Source organism: Athene cunicularia, assembly GCF_003259725.1.
Source record: "Athene cunicularia isolate RWA chromosome 9 unlocalized genomic scaffold, athCun1 chr9_part2, whole genome shotgun sequence".
Lineage (NCBI taxonomy): Eukaryota > Metazoa > Chordata > Aves > Strigiformes > Strigidae > Athene > Athene cunicularia.
In genome coordinates this window covers 295,454-313,806 of record NW_020799111.1, presented here as the reverse complement: position 1 = coordinate 313,806, position 18,353 = coordinate 295,454, and the positions used below count along the sequence as shown (strand labels likewise).

General features: G+C 38.7%; 1 protein-coding gene across 5 annotated transcripts in view; it reads right to left on the bottom strand.

The window, feature by feature from the left end:
- Positions 1-18,353, bottom strand: part of FARP2 (FERM, ARH/RhoGEF and pleckstrin domain protein 2) — a 78,526-nt gene that overhangs the window by 30,627 nt on the left and 29,546 nt on the right. For 4 of the 5 annotated variants that reach the window (XM_026855398.1, XM_026855400.1, XM_026855401.1 and 1 more), the window contains exons 6-12: positions 17,882-17,996; positions 10,399-10,546; positions 8,966-9,055; positions 7,438-7,601; positions 7,225-7,293; positions 6,057-6,114; positions 5,124-5,364 (exon numbers count right to left, since the gene is read on the bottom strand). In XM_026855398.1, the coding sequence (XP_026711199.1) occupies positions 5,124-5,364; positions 6,057-6,114; positions 7,225-7,293; positions 7,438-7,601; positions 8,966-9,055; positions 10,399-10,546; positions 17,882-17,996 (885 nt within the window). Of the gene's footprint in view, positions 1-5,123; positions 5,365-6,056; positions 6,115-7,224; positions 7,294-7,437; positions 7,602-8,965; positions 9,056-10,398; positions 10,547-13,704; positions 13,791-17,881; positions 17,997-18,353 lie in introns of those variants that run through there. The other variant, XM_026855402.1, reaches the window with a different exon arrangement.

Below are 18,353 nucleotides of genomic sequence, written 5' to 3'. Positions count from 1 at the left end.
GTGGCTGCATGTATTTGCTAAAACATAAAAACAGAGAAGTGGAAGGATGGAAAGCAGCCCTATTTCACTGAGGAGCAGAAGCAGTGGCTCTGGCATGCTCCCTTTGCTGAGCTACTGCTGCAACAGCTCGTGGATACACAGCTTGGAGAGAACAAACCTGGAAACCCCAGTGCTTTTCCACACTGGAAAAGTATGGTACTAAAACTTGTACACTGAGTAGAAATATACGTACCTATAATAAGTCCCCACTCAGCCTCCCACAGATGGGGGCAGAAAGCAAATTTGAAACAACATACCTGCAGAAGCAACAGTGTCAGGGGGAGGAGAGGACAACCACTCACTTCCCATGGACAAGTGAAGGTTTGCACCTAGGCTTTCATCTGCTCCTACCACAGGTTCTCAAATGCTTTCTTCTCAAGCCAAGCATGCATGGGATATTTGACAAAGATCTTCTGATTTTCTCTATGCAATCTCCCCCTTTTTTCATACCATGCAATTCACATAGCAGCTTTTGCTGCTCAGGGTCTGCAAAGGATCCCAGCTCTCTCAGTTAAGTGGCTGGCACCAACTTCACACCTGCCAGCATACTACTCACCTTCTTGAAAAGAAAACTTGTGTGCTCAGGAAAAAAACAGAAATCAGTACTGCAAACTAAATTTTAGTAGTATCAACACTGTAAAGAGAAAACAAAACAAACCACAAGGAGTAACACTGAAAGCTTAGCAGCATCACTGGTACTTGGGACATAACCATACTGTACTGAAGTTTACCAGTTCCCTTATGCTACCTAAAGACAAACAATACAGACAAAGGATGGAAAGCCCTTCCTTCTCTCCCCTCCTGCCACCTCAGGAGGCAGCTGGGGAAGAACAGGATGCCTGGCATGGTTCTACCACACTAAAATAACTCAAGTGCTCAAGTTTACCGTGAAACACTGAGCTATCCCATTCCCTCAAAGGCAAGGCTGCTTTTCCCTCCACCTCTACTGGAAAGTGAATGTGAACTTATCCTTCTGGAGGAAATGATGGAGAAACTTTGCTCAGAGCTGTCTTGCTATAGTAAAAATATATTTATGAACGAAATATTCTCTCTTTTGTGCCTATCTGGGAAACCATGAACAAAACAACGGAGCTAAGTATGCAACTATATCCTCAGGAGTCATATAGCTTTGAAAATCAGAAAAGCCCAGAAAGAAACCATGACAGTTACATGCTACCAGTTAGCAACAGCAAAGATATAACGAGCAGGCGTCAGGGGCACAGGCAGCAGCACTGAACTCTTACACAACCTGTGAGTACACCATGGTGTGCTACCCTGGCAAGGGATATCGGCTTGCAGGTGCTGACCAGCATCACCTTTGCACAAGCATCACAATCCCAGGTATAGAGAGGAGTCAGATGGTGTGAAGGATCAGTGTTCCTGCTGATACCTGTAACTAAAACCTTAATCCGAACAGCTCCATACCCAGGTCAAAGCTTCCCCCACCCCCCAACCCCACCCTCACCTCTGGATTCACACATCTTGCTCTAAGCTAAAGGACCGAGTTCCCAATCACTTCCATTTCTTTAGGAAAAAAAAAAAAAAAGGGAATTACATTAAGATTTTTTTTAATCCCTGAGATTTAAAATTGCCAATAAAAGATCTGCATAGTTGCAAAATACAGGAAGAAAAACACTGAAGACACCTTTTCAAACTAACTGTGGTGCAGGAAAACACACTGGCAAGTCTTCTCTCAGGATTGCCAAGCATGTTTACTGAAAATACAGGCAGTTTTTTCCTAAGACCTTTTGAAAACCTATAGAATTCAGTTGGATTTATTCCCATATTAAGCACATGTAGAGTGAATGCTTGTGATTGAGGCACAGAAGATGAAATGAGGCAGACGCAGTTATATGTAAATAGCTGAATCCTGATTATTTTTTTAAAAGATCAAAGAAATTAACAGTCTTTCTCTAAATCTTTATCTACTTGCTTTTCCCCAACTCTACTACCTGTAAGAGTTTGCAGACAGAATTCTGTCTTGTTTCTGTTTTTCTTTTTTAAGAATGTAGTTCATTGTGGGAAGAAAATCAGACAAACCGCCTAAAAACATACTTAGAGGCACCAGCTTTGGACACAACAAAGAGCTCCTCCAAGTGCCTATTTAGAGATAACACATTACTCATCCACATCATCATCACCTCCACACGTATGAATAAAGTCACACAAAGAGCCAGAACACATGCTCAACAGAAGGAAAAAAGAAACAAAACCCCACAAAAAATACAAAGCACTTATAAACAAAAAAGAGCAATCAAACTGCTGTATGTTCCTGTAGGTCCAAACTAACACTTTGTTCTAAATGTGCTTTGGTTTCTGTGCCACTGGCAAAGGTGACACGTTTCTCATGGAACAACAGTGATTCCACTCACAGTAACCACAACATAAAAGTAAGTGCTGTGAAGAATAATCATACCTTGGTAAAAACTAAACTAGAATAAATAGGTGACTAAAGGAGGTTTTACCTCCTCATGTTCTACCATATGTTAAGAGGAATTCCCTTGAATTATCACTCTATAATTCCCTCTAGTTATCAGAATTTTGAAAAATAATAGTATTTTTAAAAATGTTTGAGTAAAGAATGAAGGTCTTTTAACGATATATCAAAACCACATTTAAGAAAACTGATAGGAATAATATGAAGCATAAAATTATGCTTGTAACTGTAAGCTGCTGATTTTTGGAGGCGTTGATTGTACTAGTACTGCACACTCTCTGCAAAAGGACTGAAAAACAGGCAACAGGGAACCCCAGAAACAAATGGCTGAAGGAGATGATGCTTTCCATCACAAGGTTTCAGTCAGGTGTTATGTATTCCACATTCCTGCTTATACAAAAGCAAAATACTCTAAAAAAATGCTACTACAAGCTGAAGCTCAGAATTTCATCCCCTCCCCAATCCATCAGATTGGTAGACAGGAAGGACATTTCATAACTTTCACTGTTTCACTTCAATAAATGTTGCTAAATTAGATGTGAACAGTTCAGTAACTCTTTTCCATTACGCTTTCAAACTTACAGATCAAGTCTCACGTCAAAGTCACCTGACTAAACACACTTAAAAAAAGCACTGAAGCTCTGTCATCTATAGGATGCACTCTTAACATCTCAATTCCTCTGAAAGATTATGGTATTTCTCTGACTACAACCCCTATTTTAAAGAAAAAGTTAAAGCTGTCACCAGGTTTACCACCACTTGTCTGCCACAGAGAAAGAACACTTTTCTGAATAAATTTGTAAGCATTTTTATGCAGAGTGATTAAGTAAAGAAAAAGAAGGTGAGACGATGCAGTGGGGGTTAAGTGCTTTTATAGTCTATTTCCAAACTGCTGCAAAGCAGAAGGGTACTTGTTTGTTGCTGGACTGAAGGCACTTTGAAGTCAGAAAACACAATGATTGTCTTCACAAGGATTTTTGGCAACTGCTATTTTCATTTGATTGTTTTCACATTCCTGCTCCTAAACTACCAGGAAGGTTATTTATTCTTCGAAGTACACCACAGACATGTTGCACAGGTTGATATTTTAAAAGAAACAAACTTTCCTTCATAGTTGATTTGAAGATTGACCATTTTTCTGACTGTGGAAACAAAAAAAAACCCCACCAAAATGAGGACTCTCACTGCAGTGCAGAAAAACAGCTAATTTACTGAATGTGGCCACTTGTTAACAAGCACGTGTAGAAGTGACTGTTGCATTCGGGTGCTGGACAAACAGCGTATTATATCAGACTCTTACAGATACATTTATATCCAAATAAATCCTTCAATATACTGTAATTTGTCATGTCTGCATGAGCCAGCTGATGACACTTAACTGCTCGGAAATCAGTGTTTTTTTCCTAAATGCAGTATTTTGTGATCATCATAACCGCATTCTGGATGCAGTGTGATGCATATAATGCAGCACCAAAGCTAGGATGCCTTGAGGGAAACTGAAGAGGTACATTGAAAAAAAAAAAAAATCAATTACGTTATGTCATTTAAAACCCAGCCACTGGATTAGAGTTTTCCTGCTTAAAGTGACTGACACCAGACCCTTTTGACTTCTAAGGCTGAAGAGGATAGAGGGATCCATCACAAAAATCAAGAACCGGTCAATTGACGTGTGCCTTCTCTGTCCAGTCTTCTTGCGTGAGATTTTTTAAGTTATTCTGAAAGTCAAAAGCAAAGTTATCACCAGTGGCTTGAGCAAAAGGGTTACTAAAGAAAAGGTTTACATCCAGTGGCGCAGCAGTTTCGGAGTCCCAGGAGTCCGTGTCTGTGCTGCTGGAGTCTTCCGTGGTGGTAGGTGGATAGCTCAGCTGTTCCAGCTGGTCAATAATGTCCGTGAACTGAAAGGCTGAGCTGGACTCGGAGCGGACTGAGTAGGCAGGGAAGTTCACCATGGAACTGGCCTCGGAATGATTGGCAGAGCTGTAGGCGTGCAGGGAGGATGTACCATTCAGTGGCAGGTTATTGAGGGAGCTGCTCTCAGAGCGGTTGTTGATGAGCGAACTTGTTTCTGAGGGGCTCAAGAGGCTTTGCATTCTGCTTGCTTGGGCCTTCACCTCAAACAGCTCTGAAGTATCGGATGGTCTCTCATTGCCATTGAAATCGCTCCCTTCTTCAAATTCAAACTCATCTTCCATGTTCATATCTACCGCTTCGGTTGAGTACCTGTCAGGGCTCGACTGAGAGGAGACTGCGTTTTGCTGAAGGGCTTCTGTAGTTAAACTAGGCGACTCTGACACGTGCTTAGAGAAATCAGAGCCCTGTAACTCTAAACCACTGTACACATATGAAAACGCCTCAGAGCCCCCAGCAAAAAAGGAAATTTCTGCTGGGTCATCATCAATAAATTCCTCTGACACCTGTAACTGTGAATTTGTCAATGTGAAAAGAGGGGCACCCCGACTGCTGTGCTGCTGCTCTTGTTCAGCAACAAAACCACCTGTGGTAAAGTCATCCTCATCATTGTCATTTTTACAAACAGCGACCCCGCTCTCCTTACTACTCCTCTCTACATCTAGATCTAAAGCACAACCACTCTCAACAACAGGACAAGCAGGGTTACAGTTTCCTGCAACACGACCAAACCCAACACCTTGGAGCACGGGAGATCCAGACTGCTGCATCAGTTTCCTCCCCACTGCTTCTGTTGGCACTGCAGTGTTTTTTTCTGGAATCCTTGTGTATGGTGCTTGGGGGTCCAAAGAGGAAGGGCTGGTTTCTGCAAAGATGGGCAGGACAGGAGTAGGAATGGCTGATGAATGAACTGAGTGGAAGAGGGCAGCTGCTGAGGCAGGAGACCCTGAGGTTCTCAAGCCCTCAGTGAATGGGACACTCTAAAAGGAAAAAAAAGGTAGAAACACAACAGATAAAAAGATTTTTATGATACATAAAACCAAACGCAATATCCAGTTCCTGAATGCAGAAGGAACACATGCTTCAAAAGAGCTCACTTTACAGCAAACAAAAATAGATCCAGTAGCCCCCATAAGAGGCGAGATCTTTTTTCCTGAATTCTGATAACTAGATGGAAAATTAAATCCATGTATTTTATAGCCTCTGCTGAAAAAGCATCCACAAGGGAAAGTAACACAAAACAATGACAGTGAAATCCTCTGATGCTTCCTTAACCTCTCACATGTAAAACAAGTGCAATCAGTGAAACACTTGTTTCTTGCCACTGATTGTAGAAGGCATCTATGCAATGAACTTAAGACTTCCACAGAAGGCAGTTAGATAGGCCCTGAAGACAAACTAATCCTCTGAGATAACATACTAGAAAGTACGACATTTTATTTTTAGTTAAGCTGAATGCTGAAAAGGAAAATATTGCTTTACACTCCCTTGGCTATAACAATCAAAACTGATACCACCCACAAAAAATAGAAAAACTGTTCATCAGGGACAACAACTGAACAGTGAAAGCAATTCCAGAGAGTTGACTGGGATGACCTTTCCTTCCCCGTGGTCTCGGAAAGCTGTCTGTCAGCTTCCCTGACTGCAGTACTGAGCGTGCTGCAGAACTGACCTGTTTTGGCACATCTGTGTTTGAAGCACGAGTGGATGCTCTGGCTTTGCTGTGCCTCCTGTGGAACAAAGAGAATCCTGTGAGTATCCAAGACATGAATCAGCCTTCTCCCTTCCCCATTCAGCTATTTCCATTCTAGTAGCCAACAGAAACATCTCAAGCTGTATTTTATCATGTTTTGTCAATAACTAGTTCAAGATGCAAAAAGTCACAAGAGTTGTAAGTTAAACAATGCAGGAGTAAGAAACGTACAGAAAAAGGAATAAAGCAAGATCCAGATCATTCATACCACTGAAGGAGCAACTTGGGGCAGAAGACTAGACTAAACAGCACATTTAGTTTAACTTCTTCCTTTGTCATCAGTATAAACATCTACAAACGAATGGCTTCAAAACCAGAATGAGTTAATCTGTAACAATTTTACAAGCAACTTACAATTCAGTCAACTCTATAATTTATAGCACATAAAATTCTGTATGTTACACCCCAAAAAGTGGTATCCTGCATCACACTTGTGGTTAGATTCATTCTATGTCAATATTTTACTAGATAAATCAATCCTTTTTACAGAAAGGGAGCTCAACTGGGGTCAAAGACATTAAAAGTATTTATTAATAATAGATGAATGTAAGCTTCTTAAAATTCCTATTAAGTTCCTATAATCTTTCAGATGAAAGACTACAAAGAGTTTTCCACATGTAGACAGGGTGGTTTCATATCAAAGTAAATAACAACTTTATAATGAAAACGCACGTTTTTATTTATTTATACATTCATAAATGAATAAGTATTTAAGGTCACAGTTTCAGACTTGCACAACCCAAGTTCAACTATGTGCTCTGCCACTGGCTACTTACATATGATAGCTACAGTGACATACAAACACGTCCTCACTAATTTTAGTAAATCTTCAAAACATACTGAACTTTTAGATGGCTAAGTCACACATTGTCCATGGACATTAAAATGCAGTACTGAAACTTTTCTAGGTTTCTTTACATCACCAAAATATTCTACATTATTTAAATCTAGTTCATCTACCTTAGATTTGAGGTAGACCTTAATAACTGGGAAGTCAGCAAATGACCATGACTCCACTGAAATTTAGGAAATATAGGCACTGTGAAAGTCTCAACTGCTTTCACCTTACAAAGTTACTTGTACTTACCTTTCATATGGGGTTTTCTTCATCCCACTGTCCTTAATATAATCCACCAGTTGCTTCTGTGTTCGTCCACTGTGAACCCACAGAAGTATAAACATTATGAAATGCAGTGGATGAGAAATATAGACGGAATTACTTTAGAATACTTTTTCCTTTTGATCTCATTTTCTAAGACACAAGGAATTCAGCTTTAATAAATCTGTTGTTTCTCCCTACCTGTATCTGAATGATGACCCTCTGGTGAAGAACACTGCTTTAGCCTTTGGCTTTGGCTGATCAAAGAGCCTAAAGAACGTGTGATATTCAACACAGATTTTCCAGAAGTTTTTACACTCATCCCTACTTCCCAAAAGAAACTCCAATGTATCTTGATATGGGCCCTGAGAACAAAACACAAAAGCTAAGTAGCACATAAAATGGTAATGGAGGAGAAAAGGAGTGTACAAATACATGCCAATAAAAAGGCTGAACTCCAGTGAGGTGCAATATTTTGCTAAGTCCCTTCTCATACGCCTTAAAGCAATGGAAGTGATTTTGAATGCAGTTTAAAACCACTGAATAGCTTTCAAAAATAGATCTTTCCCTTGAAACTGTAAAAATATTTAAAATGCACTTGACTTTAGAAACATGCTCAATATAATCCACCTGAAGAAATACAGATCTTGAGATAAATTTAAATATTTCAGTGAAATAGCACCGATTTTAAAATACTTCTTCCTCAGAAGTTCTGATGCTTGTCTCACTTCCTGAGATTTAGACAAGACTGGAAAATACTGCATATGTCAGAGTACAGTTACCACAGGAAATTTCTGAGAGTGTCTTTGTAAGGCACATTTACTACACATGCAGACAGCGTGTCCTGCTTTAGCTTTCCTTGATACATGTTGCTACAGTATGCCCAAAGAGTTTTGCCCCCCATTTTAATACATCTCTCTGTTGAACATAATCCAGTCACCCAGTGTGGAAGCAACAACTCTGATGACATCTGCAATCAAAATCATCAACTTTAAATCAGCCAAGCATGAAAAATAACACTTCTGCTAAACTGACATACAGATAAGATATGGTTGTAGCAAAAGTAATCACAGAGTCCATAAAGTTAAGCTCTAATAACATAATCTCAGCCATCTATTCTTTCCTGAGTGTACCAGGTTATTCTCATCTGAATCAAGGGACTATCTACCAGATTTTTCATGTGAGTAGCACAAATTCAACAAGTTCCTAGAGGAAACAGTCACATAAAGCAATCACTGTTTGTATCAGCATTGTACTAACTATAGTGTTCTTTTAAGGAGCTGCAGCCACACTTTACCTAAACAACAGAGATTTACTATTTCAATGCTTAAGTTACCTTAGTTCATTTTGACAATAATGGACCAGAGTGTTCATGAGAGTGTTAACCTCCAGTTATGTCCAAGGGGAATATTAAATGTAACTTTTTCAGAGTAAAAGTACTGAGACAGGATGCACTAAATACCTGGGGTTTATTTTTTTTCTAACTTACATTTACACATGTGTATGCCTATGCCAAGGATAAGCTGAGGCAGATACACAGAACCTAAAAATCTAACATGACAGACATAGGGTGAGAAAGGAAAGGTTTTACTTGAATGATGAAGCCAAGCTTACCCTGCTGAAGTTGTTTTATAAAATTACAGACTCTAGAATTTTTCATAATAAAATTAAGTATACACATTTTTTTCAACACTGACCAACCTACTATTACAGTAAAACTTACACAGACCTCTGGGTGGAGTTTAATAAGGAATCTTTTCCTCTTGAAGCTTAATTTACGGACCTTTGACCAGTTGAAGGTATTGATTTTCGTATTACCCTGTATTAAAATGACAACAGTTAGAAGTTGGCAGAAGTTTCAGAAGAGCAATAAACAAAATTCTGTTGCAGTCATATAGACATATGCATGTGCACACACACCACCTCCCCGACCCATTCTGTTAGATTTTTATTTCTGCTGACAACATTCCCTTAAACAATTTTATCTTTCAGTACAGGGATAGCTGCTATGAGTGTGTGGTTTCTGTCTGTGTCTGTGCACACACTATAAAACTGAATGAAAACCTAGAGAACTGGATGGGAAGGGAACATTTCAGTCTCACCAGTATGCAGGATACTTTATGGTATGAGCAAGTTGAGGTTTTCAGTTTATTTAACATGTTTTATTTTCCTCTAGACACGGTCCTCCAAGGCTATTTTTGTAACTTGGCAGTACAATATACTGAGGAGTACCTGCCACACACACAATGAATCCTGCCGACCTCCCTTGCTCACAAGCCTGTTTATTTGGCTAAAACCGGTTTAAAACCAGGCTCTGCCTTCACCCTGCTGCCTACATCAGCCCTCCCCAGAGCAATGGCTCCCAAAGCCTTGGGGTAGGACACCATCAGCACTCACTACCACAGCAATTCTCCTGTCACCCTCTATACACAAAGGGAGATGAAAGATGGTACTTCATGAGAAAGACTCAAATGAGCTGAAATGATGTAAACCTCAGGGGCCGAGAGGCCACTGAGGAGGACCAAGAGGAATTGCTGAACTGCAGTGGCTCCTGCGACTCTGAAGAGAAGCTGCCTCACAGTAACAAAAGAATGGGTAAGACACAAAATGAATGGAAAATGAGTGCCCAGACAGAAATATTTCAGTAGGTTGACTGCCTGTGTGTTTTGGGGGGAGGAAAATAATATGATCACATTCATAAAGAGAACTCTTATCATCAAGTTGCTTAATTAATGCAACAAAAGTAGTAATTTTAATTGGTCCAATTACTTCAATGAAACAGCACTTCTATACACCAAGAGCAATGCTATCCCAGCAAAAATACACTGTAACATTAAAACAAGTGAAACTAAACCAAAATTCCAGGACTGTTCCAGGGCTGTACCAAATGAACTAATGATTTGTATGAACACATACATAATTTTCAAAGAGTCAACAAAAGCCTTTCAACTTTGGTGTCACAGTTGGTTTTGTGGATTTTGATGCTCCTCTCTCTGCACCAACAAGGGCAAGCTGGGGGCTAAAATGACACTCCCTTGACCATAAAAATGTGCTAAGTTTTAAAATTATCAGAGACACCTGAAGTTAAAATTAGAGACCTACTCTCAAGACGTGCTAATGGAAAGACAGACACACATACTCAGTTCGCTCTTCCCACTTTACCTGGAATACCAGCACACCCATGTGTGAAACAGCTAGATTAATTTTGGTGCCCTCACGATCAGATGCAAGGTGAAATCTGATGCCATACATCTCCAGTTTCCGAGCAATTTCAAGCACTTGAAAGTCTGATTCAGCAGGAGTCTGACCCCTACAGTGAGGGAGAAAAATAAAGTTTTAGGAATAATCTGATTTGCCAACATCGCAAACGCACTTAAGTCTTAACTCTGGCACTAAGTGAAAATTTTCTCTCTCATCTAGTTGGGCAGTTGCACTCCAAATACTACACTGAAATTTTTGTCATAGGAGCAATATGCAATGTCAGATGACCAACCTAAGATGCATCCCATAGAGGCACCAAAATAAATGTTTCAGAGCTTTTTCAGTTTAGAAACCATAAAGTCAAACAAATCAGAATTCAATCCACAATCTCCTCCTCCTGCTTGCTTGTACACACATTAATATTAATTAGATAAAAAGTGAGATATGAAAGAGCTGCACAGACAGCATGACAGAAACAAAGCAAATGTTGCAACAGAATGACCCATGTCAGGCGGGGTTTTGGGACTACATCAGAATTATTATGCTAGTACTATGAGGTGCAATGCACTCCCCCAGGCTTTGGCTGTATGTTTTCCTCCTTGCCAAGGAATCCAGAGATGGATTTTTAAAATGAAGCATCATCTGCTGTTGAAATGACTTTTGAGAACAGGAGGAAGATGTACACACATGGAGCACCTCCTTTCTGAGTGTGCACAAAGTCCAGGCAAGCAATAGGGACTATCACAGACTGGCACACACCAGTCACAGATTCAGCTTTCATTTACTTCTCCGCAAGTTCACTAAAAACAAACTGACATTTTTTTTATCCTGCATGACAGAATAGTCCTGTATCTTTTTTTTTTTTTTTCCCCTTCCCCGCAGTTTTCTCCACAAGGAGAACCAGTTTTCTCCACAAGGGGAACTTTACTGGATTATACTGCTGGCTCTCAGGAACAGGAGGGGGTGGCCATGGACCATGCGTCTGGGCTCATCAGCAGAGCCAGTGCAGAGAAAAGAGAGGCCCATGGAGCAGGAGAGGTGCAGTTCCTGAAATGCCTCTTGCCCAGGACACAGAAGGCAGTGCAGAGCTCTCACGCCACCAAGGCATGAGAGCCAAGACCCCAAAATATGGACCACCCCAAAAATATATCATTTCACCCAAAAAATATAAAATTTCACAAGTCTTGAAATGATCTAGTGAAGCACTGGTGCTTGTACTGACAAGATGTTCTCCCTACAAGTCAAAACTGTCTTACATCTTGATAGGGGGTTTAGGATACTCCAAGAGTAAGCAAATGCTGCCATAGAAACGGACGAGTTCTTGCCACTGAACATGTCCCAGTTATGCTGCAAAGTATAAAAGTCCTTATTACAAATGCAAGTCTTGTTGCCTAAGGTAGTCTCTGAACTAAAAATATACTGCAAGACATTACCGCCCAATTTTAGGCACAAATACTGTCCAGGAGAACTAGCTAAGGCAGGAAACCCTTCTCCTATTCTAACTCCGCAGAAACACAAGCAGCACCAGACCTGCCAGGGCACTAGAACTGGTGAGGCTGCTTCAGCTACAGCTGTATGAAGAGACCCCTACATCCCTACTGAAAATAATTAAAAATAATAAATATTACTTTACTTCCAAGCAACTGTTACATGAGCCAGCTATGCTAGTGCACTGATTGAATTGTTCCTGCAGTGTCCAAGTTCACTAGGATAAAAGTAATGGTACAAGGAAGACATGGGATAAAAACTGAGTATTATTCTATTTACAACTAACTAGTGCTCAAGCCAGATTAGATCCCTGCACACACACAAAGACAAATTTTTAAAATCCTGTGTTCCAATAAATTGGCTTCTTTACATAAATCTCTATTTGCTTTCATTAAAACAGAGGATAAACTATTTGTAGCATGATCTATTTTCACGTACTATGTCATGCCAACTACAACACTGGCACTAAATACATTCTCCTGCTACTCTGATTTGCCTTTCTGGGCATGCTCCTTAAAAACACCTCCTTCTACCTACAGATAGTCCTGTTTTAGATTAAACAACTTTTTGCTCCATACAGAGTTCTTTTAAATATAAACTGAGCATATTAAAATGAATGTTTATTACATTTGAATTTATCAGAACAGGGATGACAATACATATTAATTGTATGTAGGAACTGTCTCTACAATTCAGAGTGCAATTATGAAACTTATTTAGTATGCTAACGTTTTAAAAATGGAAGTCATTAGAAGAAACAATGCTTCTTTGATTCTTAGTAAAATGCTCCTTAGACTAAAACACATGCATACACAAAAATGCACTGAAAAAGTAAGTCTGAATGCGCATACATTTGATGACAGAATGTCAACAGTATTCTATTGCCTTATTCATTCTGGAGGGGAAAAAATAATCTAAAACACTACAACAGGAAATTCAAAGTTTATTTTGTCAACTAAAGAAAGCTAGGATTCAGTAAAGTTCCTAACTTCACAAGTTCAGTCCATATTCCAACCCTATCCAAACATCATTATTATATGACCGTGTATGTATAAAGGGATTGTAAAGAACAAACAAACACAGAGGAACAAAAATCTGATTTCAAATGGAAAAAAAAACCCTGCCAAACTACATGGAGTCTTGTAGTTGCATTTCTACCAGTGTTACCACCAAATGTACTAGTTATATCTAAGAGCTTAAACTGGTAAAGCAGATTTCTTTTCCCTGTACTGAAATGGCTAATGCTGGAATAAGTGGTTTTATACTGGCTTTACGTGTTACCAGCACTTCTGACATAGATTCCTTAACTGTGTCAAAACAGATGAAGTACCATGGTTCGTGTTTATTAAACACTACAGACAAAAAAAGGTAGATGATAAATATTTAATTTTGGCCATAGCTTCCTAAGTTACACTCTAAGAGCACTGTGTGCAATTCCCACCCACACTAATTCCTGCTATTTCTTCTGAACAGAGTGTCATTAAGAATGAAAGTGGTGCTTTGTCTTTTTAAGAGGATGCTGAGGATGCTAAGGTTGCCGGAGGTTGGGAAGGGGGTTTGGAAAAGATGGGAAACAAAAATTAGAATAAAATGGCAACTAAAAAATTGGAGCTATATAGTACTAAAAATTCTTCATAAATAGCTTAACTAATGCAGAACCACTGACTGTTATTTTATGTTCCATCAGATACAATCCAAAGCACAGCACATCTTAGAAAGAACAAAAAACCCATAATAATTTTAAGAGTGTTCTCATGCACACAACTTGTCTGTACCTACCAAAGAAGGAAGAGCCCTGAGTGGGGAAAGTCGGGAGCCATGCCGGTCAGCGCCACAAACAGTTACAAATAAGAAGCAGTTTCTGAGTAATTACCCTCAGATATTTGCTGCAGACTAAGCAGCACAGCCCAGCCTGAAAACAACCTGGTCTAATTTTGTTCATCCATTAAGTAGATAAATCTACTTAATCTTCCCCAAGTCAATGGACAAATGACTATCTATTACAAGTATTTTCCAGCAAAAACTGCTGTCAATGCAATAGGTTTCAGTACAAAGGTTCCTTACATACATCCACCTAGACAAATATTGGTAGTGTGTTATAATATTCTCATGGCAATCAAGATTTATTCAAAATAAATACATTCAAAATAAATGCTGTTAAATGTTAGGTGAGCATTTAAGTTTACAGATCATTTAAAACCACTGTTAAATATAGAGTTTTAAAGTTAAAGCATCAAAACATTTCATGTGTAGAAATTGTTTAGACTATGTAGCAACTTATAGTTTTTCTAATTCACAAACAATTTGGATTATGGACTAGGCTAACAATTTGTGAAAGGACGTGAAGGATGATAGTGAAAGTAAATACAAGTCTATCAAATCTTCTATTTCTTTCTTGATTTAGGCATGTATACACAAACAAAAAAGCCCACAAACATCTGAACACAAACAAATTACGTTATGTTTAATTCTGGACTAACACACCCCGCAGCAAGTATCTACTCACACAACTTGCAGGAAGGCAGTAAACACTGCATTCTGAGTGTCTGGAATGCCAGGATTTAACTGCACTACCATCAATACACCATCTTCAAAATATAAACTTATCTTTTAATAAATAATGGAAATAAAATAAGTTAATTACTCTTACTCTTGCTGAAGCAAGTAATGTGCTATACCAAAAATATAACTCATCCTGTTTACTGTTACCATGTTTGCAAAGTAAAATATAAAAAACATATTTTTGTATTTGTTAAAGTAAAATAAAGTAGGTGTAAAATCGAAGGGGAAAAAAAAGGATCTTTAACACAAAATAAACTTTCAATTCCAATCTTTCTGAACATAACATTCTCAGCATATGTTACCTTGTGATACAGAATGGATTGGATACACAGATTCTGTTTTATTCAGCTTTATGTTCTTTTTCTACCACTTCTAGCAGCTACAGTGAAGTAATTAAAAAAATCAAACCACAACTTTTAAATGTGAAGAGAGACTCCATAGTGCCATCCAAAGGAGACTGAGCACCCTCTGCAAAGGCATACGTGTCCTCCTGCTCCTCCTGCTCACAGGGAAGACAGCCTGCTGCAACTCCAGCCCCAGAAATCAAATTGGTGCCCCCAGCTTGATATGACACAAAACCCCCTGTAAACTGGTGCATAAGTAAGTCTGTTCAAGGCAAAGCAAGGGCTGCAAAGAAGGAAAACTGAAGCAGAAAGAAGATGATGGAGTAGCGATCTGGAGACGAGCCATCCTGCCAGAAATGGGGTTTCTTCTCCTGGACGTTCTGTTTACATGAAAAGTCTTTTTCAAAAGCAATCATCAGTGGGAGAAAATATCAATCTGCTGGAGGTGAGGGAATAATAAGGTTAACTGACAGAAATAAAAAATTAAAATAAACCACAAAAATATGACAGACAAGAATTATGAGAGAAGTACTTAGTCCGTTTAACCACCCTGCACATCGCCAGGAAGGAGACAAACACCCAAGGTTCTCCCACTTGCTCTTTGGAACAGAAACAAGGAAAAATGTGTCTAAACTCTGAGAAAACATGGGACCTTCACAACTCCTTCTAAAAATGGAAAGAGTTGGCCAATACTGCCTGGCCAAGGGAAGAGAGAAGAGACGTGTAAGGAAGTCATAGCTATTTTTAGGATTGCAGTGCTTTCAAAATTACATCTCTAACAAAAATTTTTCCAAAGGCACAGGGGGATTTAAAACACGCATCCAAGGTACCCAGGTATCGCTAACATTCAACTGTAACCTCTTCTAACAACATGCCTCAGCTTTTAATCTTACTGTGGTTTGAATGTACACTTCTAAAACACGCTTTAAAATAAGATTTGCAATCATTTAAAAATATGGTGTATTTGATGCAATTCTCATTGAACTAATGAAAATTACACTTATGAAGCACGGAATCTTTTCCTGTTAATCTTCCTCTGACTTCTTCCTGACAGGCAGAATTACAAACTTTCCTTACTGTAAAGAATGACTAGAAGTAACTTGTTTGAAAAAAAGCTCAAACCTAATTAATAAGATTACCAGTCCCTGACTGACTCAGAAGACAGTCACAATCTTTAAATCAAGAAAAGTAAACCAAGAAAACTCATCACAAACAGAAGCAACTCGATTGGATCCAGGCACATGATTAACAAAGGGCTATTCTGTGCACTGTCTGGATGTACTTATCCCAGAGCTACAAAAATCATATATTTCATCTCAAATTTGAAAGCCACCAGCCTATACCGTAAGATGGATCAAAACCTTTCATGAAACCATTTGTACCTTTAGACTCCACAGCATCTTGCAGCAGTAAGTTTCACAATATTGTTACGAGCGGTATGAAAAGGATGTTCCTCCTTTAAGTTTAATTTGCTTTGAAGTTACTGCCTAATTGTTTCAGCACTTCTCTTTTGATGAGAAAAATAATTAAATATTTCTGTGCAATTAATGGTTTCCCTCACCCAGCTACCTTCTCCCAAGCTGAAGAATCCTAGCATACATTGTAATTTACTTCAAAACAACATTTAGCTTGTTCCTTCATTGCTTCTACATGCACCTCAGAGGATCAAAAGCAGAAAAAAAAGTAACAAACACCTAATTTCATCAAGAATCAAGAAAGCTAAAATTCCATCAGTACCGATAATTTCAGTACAACTGAAAATAAGTGATCATAAAAAGCAAATACTTAAGTACTGACATTCTCAGGAACTGATTTTCTAATAATACAGAATGTGTCTTAGCCTTAAACACAGATGCTGCCCTGAAAAATCTCCTTGTTCTGTCTTAAAAGTCAGTCAGCAACAATTTCTGAGTCTACCCACACAGAGCAAAAGGAAAATTTAAATGCTTAATACAGTATTTGGATTATAACACATAGCCGTGCAGAATAAACTACGCATGTGGATAGTCATAACTAATAAAAGCCCTTCAAATTGCTAAATTCTAATACACAAGGTCTCAGAAAGTACAGAAAAGAAAGACCTATCAGGTTAAATGAAACCTTTATCACCATTTTATCCAACACCTTCTCTTGATTTAACCTGCTGACTCTGGGAACTGCACAGGTGAGGTTAAGACATTATGGCAGGTAATAGCTGGAAATTTCTCAGTGCTATTAACCTTGTGTGCCTAAAAGCATAAAAGAACAAAGCCATGGCAAATACAGGTCATGGAATATGCAAACCCTGATCTTTGGAACAGTATTCTGGTCACAACGAAGCCTCCCTGTTGGTTGACTTCCCTTTCATGAGCACCATGCTGACTGTCTGCTCCAAATCTTATTATCATATACTGCACACACAGGATAGATCTCCACACTTTAAGACTAGCCAGATCAGACCATAAAACACATGACCTTACTGTACACTGAATGTACATGATGGGAGAAATGAGCATTTCAAATAATAAAGCATTTGTTTCTGCAGTTACTGACAGTGTATTGGAATTAATTTTATATTTTTGGCAAATAGTGTCTTTTTCCCTAATAAACCTTACTTATTCAAAAATACCCCACATAAAGTATTGTATAAATTCTGATGAAAGTTATTTCTCCTCCACTCCCTCCATCCTTCTCCATTTCCTTGCGTACAGGACTGGTACAATGCAATTGATTTCCAATTATTTAGACAAAAGCAAGACCTATGCATTTGATGGCAAACTGAACTTAAACTTTGTAGACTGGAAATTCTGAAGAATGATTTTGCCTAAAACTACAAGCTCATACCTTTCTTCGGTACGTTATTAAAGGTACACTGAAAAATCACTTGAGAAAAAATACTGCCCAACAACTCTGTCCTAACTACATATCTAGTGCTACGTTCAACTTTTCTTGTTAGATGTAAATGGTGTTTAACTTATACAATCTTAACAGCATGCTATGGCAGAGCATGCTCGGCCTCCACCCAGTGAGTCTACCTGCTCCCCAGGAGTATACATTAATCCTCAACTTACATATGCTTCCTGTGGAACTCCAGAATCTTTCCTTCAATTCTTTCCTGGTTTGGCAAATACTTGTTTGTTTTAAGGTGTTCTCGATCCTCTGATTCATCAAAATCCCCTATTTCGGCTATTACAGAAAACAAAACATTAGAATAAGAAAAAACAATGGAAAAGGAACAATGTCAGAAAATACTTGGTAAGAAATTACAGAGATCCCGAGAGCCATAATGTATTTTCCTTTAAGCTCTTCAAACATGTGCATTATTCTTTGTATTCAGCTTAATTTTACAGAAAGCTCACATTTATCCCAAGCAGACTTCCTAGGGATTATAGGAATATTTGAACAACATTTGGAAAATTTAGACTTCTTTATGGTCAAAGATGTGAGTCTTGTAGAAGACCTGTAAAGTGGTATAAACATTTCTTCCTTACATATACCTCATACAAAATCAGGACATTTCAATTTAATTTTTCTAAATATACG